This window comes from Salvelinus alpinus, chromosome 5 (genome assembly GCF_045679555.1).
Source record: "Salvelinus alpinus chromosome 5, SLU_Salpinus.1, whole genome shotgun sequence".
In the NCBI taxonomy this organism is placed as follows: Eukaryota; Metazoa; Chordata; class Actinopteri; order Salmoniformes; family Salmonidae; genus Salvelinus; species Salvelinus alpinus.
In genome coordinates this window covers 83,566,120-83,588,167 of record NC_092090.1, presented here as the reverse complement: position 1 = coordinate 83,588,167, position 22,048 = coordinate 83,566,120, and the positions used below count along the sequence as shown (strand labels likewise).

At 47.4% G+C, this 22,048-nt stretch overlaps 1 protein-coding gene across 4 annotated transcripts in view; it reads left to right on the top strand.

Annotated features, from left to right (window-relative positions):
• The window catches only part of LOC139577055 (transient receptor potential cation channel subfamily M member 3-like), a 193,360-nt gene that overhangs the window by 100,161 nt on the left and 71,151 nt on the right, over window positions 1-22,048 (top strand). For all 4 annotated transcript variants that reach the window (XM_071403806.1, XM_071403804.1, XM_071403805.1 and 1 more), the window contains exons 7-8: window positions 15,392-15,566; window positions 15,777-15,900. In XM_071403806.1, the coding sequence (XP_071259907.1) occupies window positions 15,392-15,566; window positions 15,777-15,900 (299 nt within the window). The remainder of the gene's footprint in view (window positions 1-15,391; window positions 15,567-15,776; window positions 15,901-22,048) is intronic.

The following is a 22,048-nucleotide window of genomic DNA, read 5'->3' as shown; positions in this document are numbered from 1 at the left end:
ATGAGCCTTTCTTATGGGACAAGCTCCAATGGTACCTCCACGTTTCAGACAGTTTGCTTCCATTTTGTGCCCAATGAATACCACCCAGGGTTCTGGAAATTGACCATTTCTTTATTTGATTATCTGTCCATATCAATAAAGATGCACATATTACTGAACAAAAATATAAATGCAACATATGAAGTGTTGGTACCATGTTTCATGAGCTGAATTAAAAAAATCCCAGAACTTTTCCATACTCACAAAAAGTTTATTTCTTTAAAATGTTCTGCACAAATTTGTTTACATCCCTTTTATTGAGCATTTCTCCTTTGCCAAGATAGTCCTTCCACCTGACAGGTGTGGCATGTCAAGAAGCTGATTAAACATCATTATCATTACACAGGTGCACCTTGTGCTGGGGACAATTAAAGGCCACTCTAAAATGTGCAGTTTTGTCACACAACACAATGCCACGGATGTCTCAAGTTTTCATGGAGCATGCAATTGGCATGCTGACTGCAGGAATGTCCACCAGAGCTGTTACCAGATAATTGAATGTTAATTTCTCTACCATAAGTCGCCTCCAATGTCGTTTTAGAGAATTTGGCAGTACATCCAACTGGCCTCATAACCGCAGACTACAAGTAATCACGCCAGCCCAGGACCTCCACATCTAGCTTCTTCACCTGTGGGATCATCTGAAACCAGCCACCCGGACAGCTGATGAAACTGAAGAGTATTTCCATCTGTAATAAAGTCCCTTTGTGGGGGGAAACTAATTCTGATTCGTTTTCTAATTCTGATGCCCTCCCAGGCCCACCAATGGTTGCGCTCCTGCCCAGTCATGTGAAATCCAAAGATTAGGGCCTAATTCATTTATTTCAATTCACTGATTTCCTTATATGCACTGAACCTCAGTAAAATCGTTGAAATTGTTCCATGTTGCGTTTATATTTTTGTTCAATATAAATGTCCCTCTCAGTAGGGTCCTCTGGGATGCGTCATGCCCTGAGGTTTCTCACAAAAATAGAGGATAATGAAATAAGAGGAAAAATCATTTAGTTTGAATGGCCGAATATTGGAATGAAAGTGATACTTAGAAAAATCTGCCCCCAAGGTCCCATTGTACTGTATGTGCAAACCTGTGGTTGGTTACACAATACCTGTCAGGAACATTACTTCAAGACTAGTTCAATCAATATATATTGTCCTGGATATTAGTCATTTTTTACATTGTGTTTTGCGGACACAAGCATGAAACTATGTTAGGTCAGATCTAATGAATAAAATATTCTCCTAACATTTCTCCTGTAGCTAAAACTAAAAAATTCATTTTTCAGTGAGTACTCCCTCCCACTCCATATTACATGCGGCTGTGTTGCCTCGTGTGCTATTGTGACTGAGGATCGAGGTGACAGCTCGGCTCCAGCTGAGGGTAACAGAATAAATGGATAAAGACAGGGCTTTGGGTGAAGTGCTGTTTATGGTGGCTGTGGCCAACACAGTCACATGCCAGGTTAGATACATTCCTGTCTCCTCCTGGCACGGTCCGGCAGCAGCTGGAGATATGCCCGAGCAGCTTCCTTCAAAACTGTATCCTCCCATCTCAGCCATTGTCCTTCCCTTCTTCCTCTTGTCCTCGGTCTTTGGTCTTTCTCAGTGATAAAGTATGGATTATTGTTTTCAACATTATGTTACGGAACCAACTAGCCAGCCTACGAATAAGTACATGTTGCAGATTGTCCCTTTAAGATTAGAGAGATCCCTGTATAATCATATACAGGAATAGCCGATAGATCATCTAGCCATGGTCATCCATCCCCCTGTCCTCTAGTCCTCTTAGATCATAGCCATGGTCATCCATCCCCCTGTCCTCTAGTCCTCTTAGATCATAGCCATGGTCATCCATCCCCCTGTCCTCTAGTCCTCTTAGATCATAGCCATGGTCATCCATCCCCCTGTCCTCTAGTCCTCTTAGATCATAGCCATGGTCATCCATCCCCCTGTCCTCTAGTCCTCTTAGATCATAGCCATGGTCATCCATCCCCTTGTCCTCTAGTCCTCTTAGATCATAGCCATGGTCATCCATCCCCCTGTCCTCTACTCCTCTTAGATCATAGCCATGGTCATCCATCCCCCTGTCCTCTAGTCCTCTTAGATCATAGCCATGGTCATCCATCCCCCTGTCCTCTAGTCCTCTTAGATCATAGCCATGGTCATCCATCCCCCTGTCCTCTAGTCCTCTTAGATCATAGCCATGGTCATCCATCCCCCTGTCCTCTAGTCCTCTTAGATCATAGCCATGGTCATCCATCCCCCTGTCCTCTAGTCCTCTTAGATCATAGCCATGGTCATCCATCCCCCTGTCCTCTAGTCCTCTTAGATCATAGCCATGGTCATCCATCCCCCTGTCCTCTAGTCCTCTTAGATCATAGCCATGGTCATCCATCCCCCTGTCCTCTAGTCCTCTTAGATCATAGCCATGGTCATCCATCCCCCTGTCCTCTAGTCCTCTTAGATCATAGCCATGGTCATCCATCCCCCTGTCCTCTAGTCCTCTTAGATCATAGCCATGGTCATCCATCCCCCTGTCCTCTAGTCCTCTTAGATCATAGCCATGGTCATCCATCCCCCTGTCCTCTAGTCCTCTTAGATCATAGCCATGGTCATCCATCCCCCTGTCCTCTAGTCCTCTTAGATCATAGCCATGGTCATCCATCCCCCTGTCCTCTAGTCCTCTTAGATCATAGCCATGGTCATCCATCCCCCTGTCCTCTAGTCCTCTTAGATCATAGCCATGGTCATCCATACCCCTGTCCTGTAGTCCGCTTGTGGACTCATCCCTTATTTGTGCACTTGTCATATCCCCTTGTCCTCCCCCTTTAAACAACTCATCCTCATGCACCCTCGTTCCCATGTGTCCAAGGTCAGACGACTACAGGAATCCTTGAAGAACAGTGCTGTCTCTGTTCCCACCAGACTCCCATCTCTCCACGTGGCAACAACTCAAACAGCCAGGCAAATAGAAGAGTGAGACAGCAGACGGCCTCAGGTGATGGTCATAGCTCTCTGCTGTGTGTGGTAATGCACTAGTCGCCGAGAGGGAAAGGGAATGAGAGAGGTGGAAAGAGAGGCGATGAGGTTACCTTGAGAGGTCTCTTCTGAATAGGAGGATGATAATATACGAGAGGACGGAGAGAGAGAAAGAGGGATCCTTTTCTCTTCATGTAGCCTTCACCTACTCTCTCATCAGCACTAAGGTGTGGGTGGGGGGGTGGGGTTCTCTGTCCGTTTTTAGGTGTGGGGGGGTTATCTATACCATTTTTAATCACAGTCATATGTAAATGATGAGAAATGGCCACTGCAGGAATTGCCCTGACCTCAGCTGGGACCCACAGGACCAGTGTTTCCGCCACACTAGTTTTGCTGTGGCGCGGGGCCAAGGCAAAATCACTGCCACCAGTGAAAAAAATAAGGAACATGAAAAAATATTTCTGCTGAGGCGCACTTTGAAGCTGCTAGAAAAGTCCACATTTACTGTTCCTCTGCATAATGGCCATTTTAGCATGTAAATCTTGGTGCGGCAACTCAACCAATTTGTTTTAGATGCATGCCAGCAACAAAACATATCACTAAACTGCCTTTTTAAAAACCATAGCTTATATGACTGACTTGCTTAAGTAAATGTGGTTTCTACTGACTCTGTGGATTTGTGTAACTTGATAAGAACCACATTCTTCTTCATTAGTAAGGAATGCCGACATGAATTTTGACTTTTGAACCATACACAAACATTATTACATTCATGTTCAGTAAATTCATAATGTTTGTTCTTATATCATTAACACTTAGCTGTAAGTATAAGCAAGTGCAGGCAAACAAGCTGTGATGAGGTGGGACTATTTGTTCAGCACTTTCAAAATGGACACCGACATCAATTCAGATAGATGTTAGTTCAGATAAATTCAGCAACATGTTGAGGCCATAACTTTACTATTCTTTAAGGAGAGACAGAGACAGACAGAGAGAGAGAGTTCGCCTACCATGTGAAGTATTTACTAGGCCTATGTGGTCTAAAAAGGAAGGAAAATTCAATCACGAGGATCCACTTTTATAGACAATATACCGATGCACAGACAGCGCATTGCACAAACAAAACAACTCTCGCAATATCAAGTGGAATTACATGGGTCTATTACCCTACTGCAATTTATGTTGAACAAAAAATATATAAAAGAGACTGTCACTGGCAAACATGGTTACAGACTCAACAACATTATATAGTATTTCCTCCTCGTGGAGAAAAGCACATGAGCTAATTATAATACACAAAGTAAGCAAAACAATGAAATGCAGAATTCCAACTTTGCCTAAGATGGTGAATAAGATACTAATGAGATAGACCTATATAAGCGATATATATTAAACAATTGAGATTTACAAACTATGGCATAAGGTATCGATGAGCGGATAGGAGGCAAGCCATAATTTCGATTAAGACATTAGTCGACGTAGTCGATATGCCTATTTGTTCAGCAATTTTGAAATGTACAGCGACAGACTTACAGCATTCTCCCTGTACACCAAGTCAGAACCATAGGATAAATAACGGGGGCATATAAGCTGACAATGAAGTCTTTTACAATATTCAATGATTACATTTCTCTAGAATAGGCTACATGTGCACCTCTAAGTCAGAACAGTAGGCCAAGTTCTGAGGGGGAGAGGGACAAAATTATTAGGGTGAGACACATGTGCTACTAACAGCTTACTGCACAACATACACTTAGTATTACTTTCTTAGCTAAAGTATACAGTATCTCCCTGGCTTATTACATTTATGCAGCAGTGTACAACTGCTGTTACACTTCCGGCGCCGACAGAGATGGCCGCCTCGCTTCGCGTTCCTAGGAAACTATGCAGTATTTTGTTTTTTTATGTGTTATTTCTTACATTGTTACCCCAGGAAATATGAGGTTTTATTACATACAGTCGGGATGAACTATTGGACATAAGAGCAACGTCAACTCACCAACATTACGACCAGGAATATGACTTTCCCGGAGCGGATCCCCTGTTTGGTCCACCACCCAGGACAATGGATCGGATCCCAGCCGGTGACCCAAAATAACGGCCGCAGAAGGGGGAGACAGAGCGGTCTTCTGGTCAGGCTCCGTAGACGGGCACATCGCGCACTGCTCCCGAGCATACTGCTCGCCAATGTCCAGTCTCTTGACAACAAGGTAGACAAAATCAGAGCACGGGTTGCCTTCCAGAGAGACATCAGAGATTGTAACGTTCTTTCTTTCACGGAAACATGACTCACTCGGGATACGTCATCAGACTCGGTACAGCCACCTGTCTTCTTCACGCATCGCGCCGACAGAAACAAACATCTTTCTGGTAAGAAGAAGGGCGGGGGTGTATGCCTTATGATTAACGAGACGTGGTGTGATCAGAACAACATACAGGAACTCAAGTCCTTTTGTTCACCTGACCTAGAATTCCTTACAATTAAATGCCGACCGCATTATCTACCAAGAGAATTCTCTTCGATCATAATCACAGTTGTGTATATCCCCCCCAAGCAGACACATCAACGGCGCTGAAAGAACTTCATTTGACTCTATGTAAACTGGAAACCACATATCCTGAGGCTGCATTTATTATTGCTGAGGATTTTAACAAGGCTAATCTGAAAACAAGGCTCCCTAAATTTTATCAGCATATCAAATGCGGGACCCGGGCTGGAAAAACCCTGGATCATTGTTATTCTAACTTCCGCGAAGCATATAAAGCCCTCCCCCGCTCTCCTTTCGGAAAATCTGACCATGACTCCATTTTGTTGCTCCCAGCCTATAGACAGAAACTAAAACAGGAAGCGCCCGTGCTCAGGTCTGTTCAACGCTGGTACGACCAATCGGATTCCAACCTTCAAGATTGCTTCGATCACGTGGACTGGGATATGTTCCGCATTGCGTTGGACAATAACATTGATGAATACGCTGATTCGGTGAGCGAGTTTATTAGCAAGTTTATCGGTGATGTTGTACACACAGCGTCTATTAAAACATTCCTCAACCAGAAACTGTGGATTGATGGCAGCATTCGCGCAAAACTGAAAGCGCGAATGCTGCTTTTAATCAGGGCAAGGTGACTGGAAACATGACCGAATATAAACAGTGTAGCTATTCCCTCCGAAATGCAATCAAACAAGCTAAGCATCAGTATAGAGACAAAGTAGAGTCACAATTCAACGGCTCAGACACGAGAGGTATGTCGCAGGGTCTACAGTCAATCACGAACTACAAAAGGAAAACCAGCCCCGTCACGGACCACGTTGTCTTGCTCCCAGACAAACAAAACAACTTCTTTGTTCACTTTGAGGACAATACAGTGCCACTGACACGGCCCGCTACCAAAACCTGCGGGCTCTCCTTCACTGCAGGCAACGTGAGTAAAACATTTAAACGTGTTAACCCTCGCAAGGCTGCCAGCCCAGACGGCATCCCCAGCCGCTTCCTCAGAGCATGCGCAGACCAGCTGGCTGGTGTGTTTACGCACATATCCAATCAATCCTTATCCCCATCTGCTGTTTCCACATGCTTCAAGAGGGCCACCATTGTTCCTGTTCCCAAGAAAGGGAAGGTAACTGAGCTAAATGACTATCGCCCCGTAGCACTCACTTCCGTCATCATGAAGTGCTTTGAGAGACTAGTCAAGGACCATATCACCTCCACCCTACCTAACACCCTAGACCCACTCCAATTTGCTTACCGCCCCAATAGGTTCACAGACGACGCAATCGCAATCACACTGCATGCTGCCCTAACCCATCTGGACAAGAGGAATACTTATGTAAGAATGCTATAGTCATTTAGTTCAGTTACCTTTGCTTTCTTGGGTACAGGAACAATGGTGGCCATCTTGAAGCATGTGGGGACAGCAGACTTGAATAGGGAGAGATTAAATATGTTAGTAAACACACCAGCCAGCTGGTCTGCGCATGCTCTGAGGACGCGGCTAGGGATGTCGTCTGTGCCGGAAGCCTTGCGTGGGTTAACACATTTAAATGTTTTACTCACGTCGAGAAGGAGAGGCCACAGTTCTTGGTACCGTGCCGCATCGGTGGCACTGTGTTGTTCTCAAAGCGGGCCAAGAAGGTTTTTAGCTTATCTGGAAGCAAGACGTCGGTGTCCGCGACGTGGCTGGTTTTCCTTTGTAGTCCGTGATTGTCTGTAGACCCTGCGACATACGTCTTGTGTCTGAGCCGTTGAATTGCGACTCCACTTTGTCTCTATACTGATGTTTTGCCTGTTTGATTGCCTTACGGAGAGAATAACTACACTGCCATATTCCCAGTCACCTTGCCATGGTTAAATGCGGTGTTTCGTGCTTTCAGTTTTGCGCGAATGCTGCTATCTATCCACGGTTTCTGGTTAGGGTAGGTTTTAATAGTCATAGTGGGTATAACATTTCCTATACACTTCCTGATAAACTCAGTCACCGGATCAGTATATTCGTCAATGTTATTCTCGGAGGCTACCCTGATCAAAACAATCTTGAAGCGTGGATTCCCATTGGTTAGACCAGTATTGAATAGTCCTTAGCACGGGTACTTCCTGTTTGCGTTTCTGCCTATAGGAAGGGAGGAGCAAAATGGAGTCGTGAGGGAGGGCGGGTGGGGGAGGGCCTTGTAGGCATCCCGGAAGTTGGAGTAGCAGTGGTCGAGTGTTTTAGCAGCGCGACTACTGCAGTCAGTATTTGGATAGAACTTCAATAACGTTTTCCTCAAATTTGCTTTGTTAAAATCCCCAGTTTACATAAAGTCCAGTGAAATTCTTTGAGGGCCGTCATGGTATCGGCTTGGGGGGAATATACACGGCTGTGACTATAACCAAAGAAAATTATCTTGGGAGGTAATACAGTCGGCATTTGATTGTGAGGTATTCTAGGTCGGGTTAACTCGCCCTCAGCTCGTCAACTTTTTTATCCAGAGACGGAACATTAGCGAATAATATACTCGGTTCAATTGCCCAGGGGAGTACGAACAAAGGATCCAATTCGGGAAAGTTGTATTCCTGGTCGTAACTAGTCAAAAGATCACATTTGGGATCTGGCTAATGATTAGCCCAATAGGGTAAATGTAGATAAGCAACTCCATGCTTCAGCCTATTTATTTGCACTTTGCTGCATCAGTTGGGCTACAGGTGACAATGTGTATTGCTAATAGCATATCTTATAATATAGACCATGCATAGGCTATGGACCTTGCACAGTCCTTCTACATAAGAAGTCTAGGAGGGACCCCCCATTCAGCCCCCTCCACGACCTTTTCCCCCCACTGCTACACATTTTTCCAGAGGAAACACTGCACAGGACTGATGAGTTATTAGAAGGGAGGGACAGTAGAGGAAGTGATGATTGGAGTGGTTAGAACAGTGGACTCAAACTCAGTTACTGGAGGGACTGGATATTCAACCCAGCACTAACACAACCCATATAACTAATAAACCAATCATGATCTTTAATAGACACCTTCCTTGATTTGTTTCATGTGGTATGCTAGTGCTGGGCTGGAACAAGATCATGCATACTGGCCTGGCAGGTAATTGAGTTTGAGACTACAGGGTTAGGGAGGGGGGAGTGAAAGACCGCCTGTCACCTGTCATGGTGGAATTGCAGTGCTTGTTAAAGCGGCAGCGGAGGTGTGGGGATGAGTAGAGAGAGAGAGAGAGAAAGTCGGGGAGAGAATGAGAGAGAGAGAGAGAGAATAGAGAGAGAGAGAGAATGAGAGAGAGAGAGAGAAAGTCGGGGAGAGAATGAGAGAGCGAGAGCGAGAGCGAGAGCGAGAGCGAGAGCGAGAGAGAGAGAGAGAGAGAGAGAGAGAGAGAGAGAGAGAGATCAGTACTGTCAACTCTGAGACAGCCAGGTAAATCAGTAGGGAAGCTGCTGTGACCATGTATTGGGAAGTAGTGAACTACATGTAGTTCAACTAGTAATTTAACTACATTTTGCTTTATCTTGGTGGTAGTTGAAATAAATTCTAATCTAGGAAGTATTTTTAGTACTTAATTACTTTAAGTAAAAAAAATGTGTACAGTAGTGGTGTGGCTAACTATTATAACTTTTTTGCTAAAATAATACATGGGTGAAGTAGGCAATACTTGGCATCAGACCTGCCTAATTAATACTTGAAACATAGTTTTTGTGTTTAATAGACTAAATACATTTAGCAATTTGTAGTCTATGACATTTCAGATTTACATATGATAATCTTTCACAAAGTAGTTTTTAGTTAAGTACAGTAAACTATATTTTTCTTAAGGGTAGCTTTAGTGAAGTAATTGGTAGCTTGTAAACTATATTTTCAGAGTAGCCCAATATTTGTAATGGGTGTCATTTTGCAGTAGACAATGTCCCACAATCTGGTGTTCTAGCGGTTAGTGCCACCAACTCCACGAACAGCCATACCTGTGTCGGCATGGGTTCAAATTTGTTCTGTAGCCCTTTGACACTCTCACCCATCTTATCCCTATTCCTCTGAAAAGAAAGTGTCCCCCAACCCAACTAATTATCTTATCTCAAATGCAGCGCCTACACAACGCAAAAATAGAAACGAATGGATTATATTCAGAAGAGAACAGAAGAACAAGGAAAGTCAAAGTGTGACAGAGACATAACTAATCGAAATGGAGCGGTGGCGTTGTAGAATCGGCCCTTTACATCTGCCTCTGACCTTCTCTTCTCTACCTTTCATGTCTTAATACTTTCACAGCTCCAATTTGCCAGTCCACTCTGGGGAAATAGGTGCTAGCGAGTGCAGTGTGGATGACGAGGGAAGGCCTAGATGTGTGAAAACGACCCACATAGAGAAACCTCCTCCAGCCATGCTAATGTTTCCCTGGGTGAGTCAACGGCTCCATAATGAGGTCCGTTTAATCATGTTACATGTGTCCCCCTCACAACCCTCCCTCCCTCTCTCCCGGACTAAAGATAGATATTGGGGGCTGGTGAGGCTCGCACTTTTCCTCTCCTCCTCCCCTCTTCCGGGCTCTCTTTCTCTTTCTCTTTCTCTTTTTCTCTCTCTCTCTCTCTCTCTCTCTCTCTCTCTCTCTCTCTCTCTCTCTCTCTCTCTCTCTCTCTCTCTCTCTCTCTCTCTCTCTCTCTCTCTCTCTCTCTCTCTCTCTTTCTCTCTTTCTCTCTTTCTCTCCCTCTCTCTCTCTCTCTCTCTCGCTCAAGAGCTGTGAGCAGGGGCCATAGACGTCAGAGAGAGAGGGAAGACAGTAGATACATAGAGGTGGGTGTGTGGAGAGTGTTCAAAGAGAGGAAGGGATCGATCTGCTCCAGTTACGAGCCACTCTGACCTATCACTAGTAAAGCCTCCACTAATCTGATACGGAAAACCCCAAAGGATTTCTCTTATATAAACCGGATGATAGTGAACATGTGATTTGTTATCCATTATTGATGGGGTACTGGCATCTGTAATGGAATCTATTCAATGTCCGGTTCTAAATGCCCTGGTGTTTTTTCATCAACATGACTGTGAGCTGTTGTGGAAACGTGATCAGAGGGGGTAGTGAAATACAGTGTGTGCTGACAATGACTCGTCTTGCAAAGCACAACGTTCCACTCCATAGACTCGAGAGTAATCTCGTCCAAAAAATGGATTCCATCTCCCCATACAGCTATGGCAGATTAGTTTTTTTTTTAAATTATTTAGCATTTGGTCCATTTTGTAAAGCTATTTTCAAATCTTTTCAACCCTACACAGCGAAGAGCACAAAGCTAACTTTTCATCTGTTTCTAATGTGACGTGATTTAAGAATGAATGCTCATTCTGAGGTCCCCACTCTACCTGAGAGACCATAGATATTCATATAATAACAATATAACATGGTCATTTAGCAGACCGCTTTTATCTAAAGCAACTTGCAGAACTGTCAGCATTGCCAGTTACACAAATCTTGCTCTAACCCTCAGACATATGAACTGGCTTTAGGACCACACGTACTGTGAGTGCAGTCTACTCCTGCTCTTTGATTGTGTTGTGCAATGTGGCGTATGCAGGTACCACGCTCTAGCGATGGGCGGGTTGACTCATATCCCTCAGTCCCCGCGGCTATATCCACAGTTGGGTTAGGTTAGGGTCACAAAATATCGTGTGGATGGCGGGTGGGTGTGTTGAGAAAACAATACCTTAAAAAATCCATACATGTATCATTCTTGTGCAATTTATATCTATAGGCTACATAGGTTTTTATTTCATTATTTTAGGTTACTTGGCATTGGTGCGTAAGCCTAAGATTCAGGGCCTAACTCTACGTGTACCAAATAGCCTACACACCATTCACCAAATGCTTTTGGGATCAGGCAGAAAAGGTTATTGTCGATCCACTGAGGCAGAAAGGACAATGTCGGGATTGAATTCAAAAAGAGAAAAGCTGTGAAATGGAGAGTTAAAAAATAAAGAGAAGGGAGTGCCAGAAAAGTCATGTTTGGTGAAGTGGTAAAAGAGGATGATAGCAGTGTGTGTTATGTTATGTGTGATGATTGTGAGGCGCTATACAAATTTGACCGTCTCAAGACGGGAACTTCAAATAGGCCTATGGCACGTCAAGGGAACTGTAGCCTATTGTTCAGATGTGTTATAACCTCTCACATAGCCTTAAAGTTGCAATATTTAACTTTTTGGGCTACTGACAAAATTCACATAGAAATGGGAGTTATAGATCTGTCATTCTCATTGAAAGCAAGTCTAAGATGTGGTAGATCTGTTCTATGTGGCTATTTCTGTGCTTCCCGTTCATACGTTTCGCTTTTGCATCTTTTCCTTGTGGTTTTGTACACCAGCATCAAACAGCTGAAATCACAATATTTGGGGTTATTGAAAATATATTTCACAGCGGTTCAGGTGGTACAATGATTCTCTACATAAACAGAAATTATGCAAACTATTAGAATGTTAGCAACTAGGAAATGGCGTAGCAATTTCTGCATATTGCACTTTTAATATTAACTCCTGCAGAATTGAGCATTTCTTGCTGGTAAATGATACAACAAATTGTAGGCTACAGTACATTTTGACTCGGGAACAGAAGTGGAGAAATATGAGTTATGTCTTTCAGCATCTTGAGGGAATGCGAATGCGCAGTTAGATACCATATGTAGAGGTGCTATATTTATCAGTGTCATAAAAGCTGATATTATTTCAACCATATAAGTTATGCATCCAAGCCGTACTGAAATCTTATCCGAAACATTTTGGGTCATTTTCTCACTGCTTTCTATTTCCTTACAACTGGTCAAACTGATGTCATTTGGACATTTTGCACAGAAAATCTTTCCTGTTTTCTTTAGAGTTATTGCATTTTCTCCCCGGTTCCTGACATCTTTTCTCCACAAAAGAAGTAGAGATGACAGAAAACTTTCCCAATGTCAACTAGATTGAAGCATTCAATTTTATGTGGGAAAAACTAAATATGTTGTTCTCAAATTCTCGCAAAAAATAAATTAAAATCAGATGGACTACATATGTATTAATTAAATGGTTGTCCCATCGATCGGGTTCCCGCCTAGAAATATCTGAGCTTTTGGATTGACAAGGATTTAGCATAAAACAAAAACATACTGATGAGCTAGTTAAAAAGCTATAGTAAGATTTAAAATGGGCTTCTTTTTTTAGAATAGATCTTGCTTCTCCCTTAACAGCAGGAAGCAGATTGTACAGTCAACTTTTCTGCCAGTGCTTGACTATGGTGAAACAATTTACCAGAATGCAGCAGCCACTGCTTTTAAACCTTTGGATACTGTCTACCATAGCGCCCTTCGCTTTATCACGTGACAGTTTTAATACTCATCACTGCATCCTGTATCAAAAGGTTGGCTTGTCCTCATTGAATTCCCGTAGATCACTTCACTATTCCCTCTTTGTTTACAAAGCTCTACTATACAAGCTTCTGACTTAACTTCGTTGTTGAAGTATAAAAACATGAGTTACCAAACCCGTTCACAGAGTTGGTTAACTCGAGGTTCCTTGGGTCTCTACCGAATTAGGTAAATCTGCTTTTAGTTTTAATGCGCCTCACTGCTGGAACAATTTATAGAACTCATTACAATTAGACGTTCTGGTGCCGCTCGGGCAGTTTAGAGTGTTGAGTGAGGACCTAGTAGCAGAGGAATGTAACTGTTTTTGTTAAATGTTGTTTTCTATTGATTGCTGTTTTATTTTACATTATATTATGAGGGCACAAGGTGAGACCCAGATGCAGACACAGGAGGCAGAAGGTTAGAGTCCAAGATATTTATTAACAATCCAAAAGGGGTAGGCAAGAGAATGGTCGTGGACAGGCAAAAGGTCAAAACCAGGTCAGAGTTCCAGAGGTACAGAATGGCAGGCAGGCTTGAGGTCAGGGCAGGCAGAATGGCCAGGCAGGCAGAAATTGAGTCCAGAAAAACAGGCAAAGGTCAAAACCGGGAGGACTAGTAAAAGAGAATAGAAAAGCAGGCGCACGGGAAAAACACGCTGGTTGACTTGAACATACAAGATGAACTGGCACAGAGAGACAGGAAACACAGGGATAAATACACTGGGAAAAATAAGTGACACCTGTAGGGGGTGGAGACAATCACAAGGACAGGTGAAACAGATCAGGGCATGAAACTATTGGTTGTTGTGTTGCTGTGATCAGGGCGCCTTGGGAATGAGACCCTGGTCTAATTGGGTTTTCCCTAAATAAATAAATCATTAATTCATTATATTGTTTTATGACATCATTCTGGTGAGGAAGGGTTTATTTAGTCTTCTAGGGCCACATATAGTAACAGAAGAGAAGCTGCGTGTATCTAATTATAGACAAGTTGACTTACAAATAGCCTCCCTAAAGGTCGGAAATTATAAGCAGAAGCATTTCTAAATCTCTTGACTGTAGCACATCTTCTATATTAGCGGGTTAGGGTCGTGTGCTGGCCTCAGAGTTTCACTTTATCAAGTATATTGGGGTGGTTGCGGATGGGTTATTAGCAATTGCAGACGGGTGCGGGTGAACAAACAGCTGACCCGCACTCACCACTACCATGCGCTCTCTTTCTCTCTGTCTAGCCAATTAGCAACGACACAGCTGTGCTTTCCCTTCCTCATCTGCACGTTGGCGTCTTTCAATTGGAGCGTAATCCCTTCAGGTTCTGGAGATGACCGCCAAAGCTCAGCAGTTATTATTGTGACACGTGCAGAGGTGAAGACTAACAGAAGAAGTCAAGTAAAACCGATTTGAAAAGAGAAGACTATCGCTCCTCTGCTCTTATTCTCCTCTGTCTGACAGTGTGCTGGTGTTCTGGGCTTTGACGTAGACGAGCCCCTAAAATAGGTCCTTCTTTATGTAACTGTGCCTGTAGCAAGCGAGACACAATGATGGCACGTGTGTGAGTGGCCCTGAGTCGTTGGCCCACCTTTCCCCAGTGAAATTATGAAGGCTAGGATGGGAGGGAGGATCTGGCAGGACACAGCTTTTAAATTTGAGTCAAAACACTGATGGGTGGCAGCCAAATGAGAGATAGAGAGAGAGAGAGTGATAGAGAGGGAGAGAGAGAGGGAGAGAGAGTGACAGAGAGGGAGAAAGAGAGGGAGAGAGAGTGACAGAGAGGGAGAAAGAGAGAGAGAGAGAGAGAGCGAGAGGGGGGGGAGAGAGAGTGACAGAGAGAGAAAGGGGGGGACAGAGAGAGAGAGTGACAGAGTGACAGAGAGAGAGAGGGGGAGAGAGAAGGAGAGAGTGACAGAGAGAGAGTAAGAGTGGGTGGGAGTGGGAGAGAGAGAGAGACAGTGACGGAGAGTGGGTTGGAGCGAGAGAAAGAGAGTGGGAGACAGAGAGACAGAAAGAGAGAAGCAGTGACAAAGGAACTGGGCGTCCTTGTGGGGGTTTGGTACTGTAGGGCTGCATCCTTTCTCTTTCCAGGTCCATTATCCCAGGCAGGCCTGTGTGTGAGCACCAGAACCCACCTGTTAATTACCTCTAATGACTGTTAATCCTCTGTGCAGCAGGAGGGTGCTCGCTCCAGGGCTTCTATGCGGCTCAGTGCGGATCTGTGCTTTCGTTAACTTCTCAGAAAAACCCAGCGAAATAGGAAACTCTCTCAGAATCAAGACACACCAGTGTGCTGCCGGCTGCCGACTATTTTTAACACGTGTGTCCCAGATTTGTCAGTTGGTAGCAGTTCTATTTTTATTGAGAGGTGAGATGTAGGGGCACTTGTTGAATCGGTGAACAGCACGCAACATGGACCCCGTTGAAATGTTGTCAGTCACACCTCTCTCTCTTCCCCCCCCCCTCTCTCTCTCTCTTTCTCCCTCTCTCTCTCTTGCTCTCTCTCTACCCCCGTCCTCTGCCCTTCCTCTCCCCTCTCTCTGTAGGTATTGGTCAGGGAGTGCCGGTGGTGGCTCTGATAGTGGAGGGGGGTCCAAATGTGATCTCCATCGTGTTGGAGTACCTGAGGGACACTCCGCCTGTCCCCGTGGTGGTGTGTGACGGGAGCGGGCGTGCCTCAGACATCCTGGCATTTGGACACAAGTACTCCGAGGAGGGAGGGTACGTGTCATATATCAGATACACAGGTTTGCTACTGTATTGCCGGGGATGCATTCCAAAAATCTGTATAGTAAGATGCATTTTTAGTGTTTCCCAAATACAGTCCTAATACTTATGCTAAATACTTATGCTAAACGTAAATCTGAATTAAAGTTTTGGCTCGAGGTCTCTTTTACACTTCTCCTTCTCCCTATCCCTCCTTCTCATCAGGATCATAAATGAGACTCTGAGGGACCAGTTGCTGGTGACCATACAGAAGACATTCACGTACAGCCGGACCCAAGCCCAACACCTCTTCATCATCCTCATGGAATGCATGAAGAAGAAGGAGTTGGTGAGTGTTTACACATGCTCCCGGGTCACCATGGAAACATATACCCCCCCCTGCACCTGTGTAAAGTCTCAAGCACCAGTGTGATGGGAATTATTAAGGAGAGCAGGAGGAAACAGGAGGAAAACCCCTTTAGCTCCTACCCCTTACACCCTACCCCTACACTGTCCAGAAACAACCCCCCTACCCCCTACACTGTCCAGAAACAACCCCCCTACCCCCTACACTGTCCAGAAACAACCCCCCTACCCCCTACACTGTCCAGTAACAACCCCCTACCCCCTACACCATACCCCTACACTGTCCAGAAACAACCCCCCTACCCCCTACACTGTCCAGAAACAACCCCCCTACCCCTACACTGTCCAGAAACAACCCCCCTACCCCCTACACTGTCCAGAAACAACCCCCCTACCCCCTACACTGTCCAGTAACAACCCCCTACCCCCTACACCATACCCCTACACTGTCCAGAAACAACCCCCCTACCCCCTACACTGTCCAGAAACAACCCCCCTACCCCTACACTGTCCAGAAACAACCCCCTAACCCCTACACCCTACACTGTCCAGAAACAACCCCCCTACCCCCTACACTGTCCAGAAACAACCCCCTACCCCCTACACTGTCCAGAAACAACCACCTACCCCCTACACCCTACCCCTACACTGTCCAGAAACAACCCCCCTACCCCCTACACTGTCCAGAAACAACCCCCCTACCCCCTACACTGTCCAGAAACAACCCCCCTACCCCTACACTGTCCAGAAACAACCCCCTACACTGTCCAGAAACAACCCCCTACCCCCTACACTGTCCAGAAACAACCCCCCTACCCCCTACACTGTCCAGAAACAACCCCATACCCCCTACACTGTCCAGAAACAACCCCCTACCCCCTACACTGTCCAGAAACAACCCCCTACCCCCTACACTGTCCAGAAACAACCCCCTACCCCCTACACTGTCCAGAAACAACCCCCCTACCCCTACACTGTCCAGAAACAACCCCCTACCCCCTACACTGTCCAGAAACAACCCCCTACCCCCTACACTGTCCAGAAACAACCCCCCTACCCCCTACACTGTCCAGCAACAACCCCCTACCCCCTACACTGTCCAGAAACAACCCCCTACCCCCTACACTGTCCAGAAACAACCCCCTACCCCCTACACTGTCCAGAAACAACCCCCTACCCCCTACACTGTCCAGTAACAACCCCCTACCCCCTACACCATACCCCTACACTGTCCAGAAACAACCCCCCTACCCCCTATACTGTCCAGAAACAACCCCCCTACCCCCTACACTGTCCAGTAACAACCCCCTACCCCCTACACCATACCCCTACAATGTCCAGAAACAACCCCCCTACCCCCTTTACTGTCCAGAAACAACCCCCCTACCCCCTACACTGTCCAGAAACAACCCCCCTACCCCCTACACTGTCCAGTAACAACCCCCTACCCCCTACACTGTCCAGAAACCACCCCCTACCCCCTACCCCCTACCCCTACACTGTCCAGAAACAACCCCCCTACCCCCTACACTGTCCAGAAACAACCCCCCTACCCCTACACTGTCCAGAAACAACCCCTACTCCTACACTGTCCAGAAACAACCCCCTACCCCCTACACTGTCCAGAAACAACCCCCCTACCCCTACACTGTCCAGAAACAACCCCCCTACCCCCTACACTGTCCAGAAACAACCCCCTACACTGTTCAGAAACAACCCCCCTACACCTACACTGTCCAGAAACAACCCCCCTACCCCCTACACTGTCCAGAAACAACCCCCCTACCCCCTACACTGTCCAGAAACAACCCCCCTACCCCCTACACTGTCCAGAAACAACCCCCCCTACCCCCTACACTGTCCAGAAACAACCCCCTACACTGTTCAGAAACAACCCCCCTACACATACACTGTCCAGAAACAACCCCCCTACCCCCTACACTGTTCAGAAACAACCCCCTACCCCCTACACTGTCCAGAAACAACCCCCTACCACCTACACTGTCCAGAAACAACCCCCTACCCCCTACACTGTCCAGAAACAACCCCCCTACCCCCAACACTGTCCAGCAACAACCCCCTACCCCCTACACTGTCCAGAAACAACCCCCTACCCCCTACACTGTCCAGAAACAACCCCCCTACCCCCTACACTGTCCAGAAACAACCCCCTACACTGTCCAGAAACAACCCCCATACCCCCTACACTGTCCAGAAACAACCCCTACCCCCTACACTGTCCAGAAACAACCCCCTACCCCCTACACTGTCCAGAAACAACCCCTACCCCCTACACTGTCCAGAAACAACCCCCTACCCCCTAAACTTTCCAGAAACAACCCCCTACCCCCTACACTGTCCAGAAACAACCCCCCTACCCCCTACATCCTACCCCTACACTGTCCAGAAACAACCCCCCTACCCCCTACACTGTCCAGAAACAACCCCCTACACTGTCCAGAAACAACCCCCCTACCCCTACACTGTCCAGAAACAACCCTCCTACCCCCTACACTGTCCAGAAACAACCCCCCTACCCCTACACTGTCCAGAAACAACCCCCTTACCGCCTACACTGTCCAGAAACAACCCCCTACACTGTCCAGAAACAACCCCCATACCCCCTACACTGTCCAGAAACAACCCCTACCCCCTACACTGTCCAGAAACAACCCCCTACCCCCTACACTGTCCAGAAACAACCCCTACCCCCTACACTGTCCAGAAACAACCCCCTACCCCCTAAACTGTCCAGAAACAACTCCCTACCCCCTACACTGTCCAGAAACAACCCCTTACCCCCTACACTGTCCAGAAACAACCCCCTAACCCCTACACTGTCCAGAAACAACCCCCTACCCCCTACAATGTCCAGAAACAACCCCCTACCCCTACACTGTCCAGAAACAACCCCTTACCCCCTACACTGTCCAGAAACAACCCCCTACCCCCTACACTGTCCAGAAACAACCCCCTACCCCCTACACTGTCCAGAAACAACCCCCTACACTGTCCAGAAACAACCCCCTACCCCCTACACTGTCCAGAAACAACCCCCCTACCCCTACACTGTCCAGAAACAACCCCTACTCCTACACTGTCCAGAAACAACCCCCTACCCCCTACACTGTCCAGAAACAACCCCCCTACCCCTACACTGTCCAGAAACAACCCCCCTACCCCCTACACTGTCCAGAAACAACCCCCTACACTGTTCAGAAACAACCCCCCTACACCTACACTGTCCAGAAACAACCCCCCTACCCCCTACACTGTCCAGAAACAACCCCCCTACCCCCTACACTGTCCAGAAACAACCCCCCTACCCCCTACACTGTCCAGAAACAACCCCTCCTACCCCCTACACTGTCCAGAAACAACCCCCTACACTGTTCAGAAACAACCCCCCTACACCTACACTGTCCAGAAACAACCCCCCTACCCCCTACACTGTTCAGAAACAACCCCCTACCCCCTACACTGTCCAGAAACAACCCCCTACCACCTACACTGTCCAGAAACAACCCCCTACCCCCTACACTGTCCAGAAACAACCCCCCTACCCCCTACACTGTCCAGCAACAACCCCCTACCCCCTACACTGTCCAGAAACAACCCCCTACCCCCTACACTGTCCAGAAACAACCCCCCTACCCCCTACACTGTCCAGAAACAACCCCCTACACTGTCCAGAAACAACCCCCATACCCCCTACACTGTCCAGAAACAACCCCTACCCCCTACACTGTCCAGAAACAACCCCCTACCCCCTACACTGTCCAGAAACAACCCCTACCCCCTACACTGTCCAGAAACAACCCCCTACCCCCTAAACTTTCCAGAAACAACCCCCTACCCCCTACACTGTCCAGAAACAACCCCCCTACCCCCTACATCCTACCCCTACACTGTCCAGAAACAACCCCCCTACCCCCTACACTGTCCAGAAACAACCCCCTACACTGTCCAGAAACAACCCCCCTACCCCTACACTGTCCAGAAACAACCCTCCTACCCCCTACACTGTCCAGAAACAACCCCCCTACCCCTACACTGTCCAGAAACAACCCCCTTACCGCCTACACTGTCCAGAAACAACCCCCTACACTGTCCAGAAACAACCCCCATACCCCCTACACTGTCCAGAAACAACCCCCCTACCCCCTACACTGTCCAGAAACAACCCCCCTACCCCCTACACTGTCCAGAAACAACCCCCCTACCCCCTACACTGTCCAGTAACAACCCCCTACCCCCTACACCATACCCCTACACTGTCCAGAAACAACCCCCCTACCCCCTACACTGTCCAGAAACAACCCCCCTACCCCTACACTGTCCAGAAACAACCCCCCTACCCCCTACACTGTCCAGAAACAACCCCCCTACCCCCTACACTGTCCAGTAACAACCCCCTACCCCCTACACCATACCCCTACACTGTCCAGAAACAACCCCCCTACCCCCTACACTGTCCAGAAACAACCCCCCTACCCCTACACTGTCCAGAAACAACCCCCTAACCCCTACACCCTACACTGTCCAGAAACAACCCCCCTACCCCCTACACTGTCCAGAAACAACCCCCTACCCCCTACACTGTCCAGAAACAACCACCTACCCCCTACACCCTACCCCTACACTGTCCAGAAACAACCCCCCTACCCCCTACACTGTCCAGAAACAACCCCCCTACCCCCTACACTGTCCAGAAACAACCCCCCTACCCCTACACTGTCCAAACAACCCCCTACACTGTCCAGAAACAACCCCCTACCCCCTACACTGTCCAGAAACAACCCCCCTACCCCCTACACTGTCCAGAAACAACCCCATACCCCCTACACTGTCCAGACACCCCCTACCCCCTACACTGTCCAGAAACAACCCCCTACCCCCTACACTGTCCAGAAACAACCCCCTACCCCCTACACTGTCCAGAAACAACCCCCCTACCCCTACACTGTCCAGAAACAACCCCCTACCCCCTACACTGTCCAGAAACAACCCCCTACCCCCTACACTGTCCAGAAACAACCCCCCTACCCCCTACACTGTCCAGCAACAACCCCCTACCCCCTACACTGTCCAGAAACAACCCCTACCCCCTACACTGTCCAGAACAACCCCCTGCCCCCTAAACTTCCAGAAACAACCCCCTACCCCCTACACTGTCCAGAAACAACCCCCCTACCCCCTACATCCTACCCCTACACTGTCCAGAAACAACCCCCCTACCCCCTACACTGTCCAGAAACAACCCCCTACACTGTCCAGAAACAACCCCCCTACCCCTACACTGTCCAGAAACAACCCTCCTACCCCCTACACTGTCCAGAAACAACCCCCCTACCCCTACACTGTCCAGAAACAACCCCCTTACCGCCTACACTGTCCAGAAACAACCCCCTACACTGTCCAGAAACAACCCCCATACCCCCTACACTGTCCAGAAACAACCCCTACCCCCTACACTGTCCAGAAACAACCCCCTACCCCCTACACTGTCCAGAAACAACCCCTACCCCCTACACTGTCCAGAAACAACCCCCTACCCCCTAAACTGTCCAGAAACAACTCCCTACCCCCTACACTGTCCAGAAACAACCCCTTACCCCCTACACTGTCCAGAAACAACCCCCTAACCCCTACACTGTCCAGAAACAACCCCCTACCCCCTACAATGTCCAGAAACAACCCCCTACCCCTACACTGTCCAGAAACAACCCCTTACCCCCTACACTGTCCAGAAACAACCCCCTACCCCCTACACTGTCCAGAAACAACCCCCTACCCCCTACACTGTCCAGAAACAACCCCCTACCCCCTACACTGTCCAGAAACAACCCCCCTACCCCTACACTGTCCAGAAACAACCCCTACTCCTACACTGTCCAGAAACAACCCCCTACCCCCTACACTGTCCAGAAACACCCCCCCTACCCATACACTGTCCAGAAACAACCCCCCTACCCCCTACACTGTCCAGAAACAACCCCCTACACTGTTCAGAAACAACCCCCCTACACCTACACTGTCCAGAAACAACCCCCCTACCCCCTACACTGTCCAGAAACAACCCCCCTACCCCCTACACTGTCCAGAAACAACCCCCCTACCCCCTACACTGT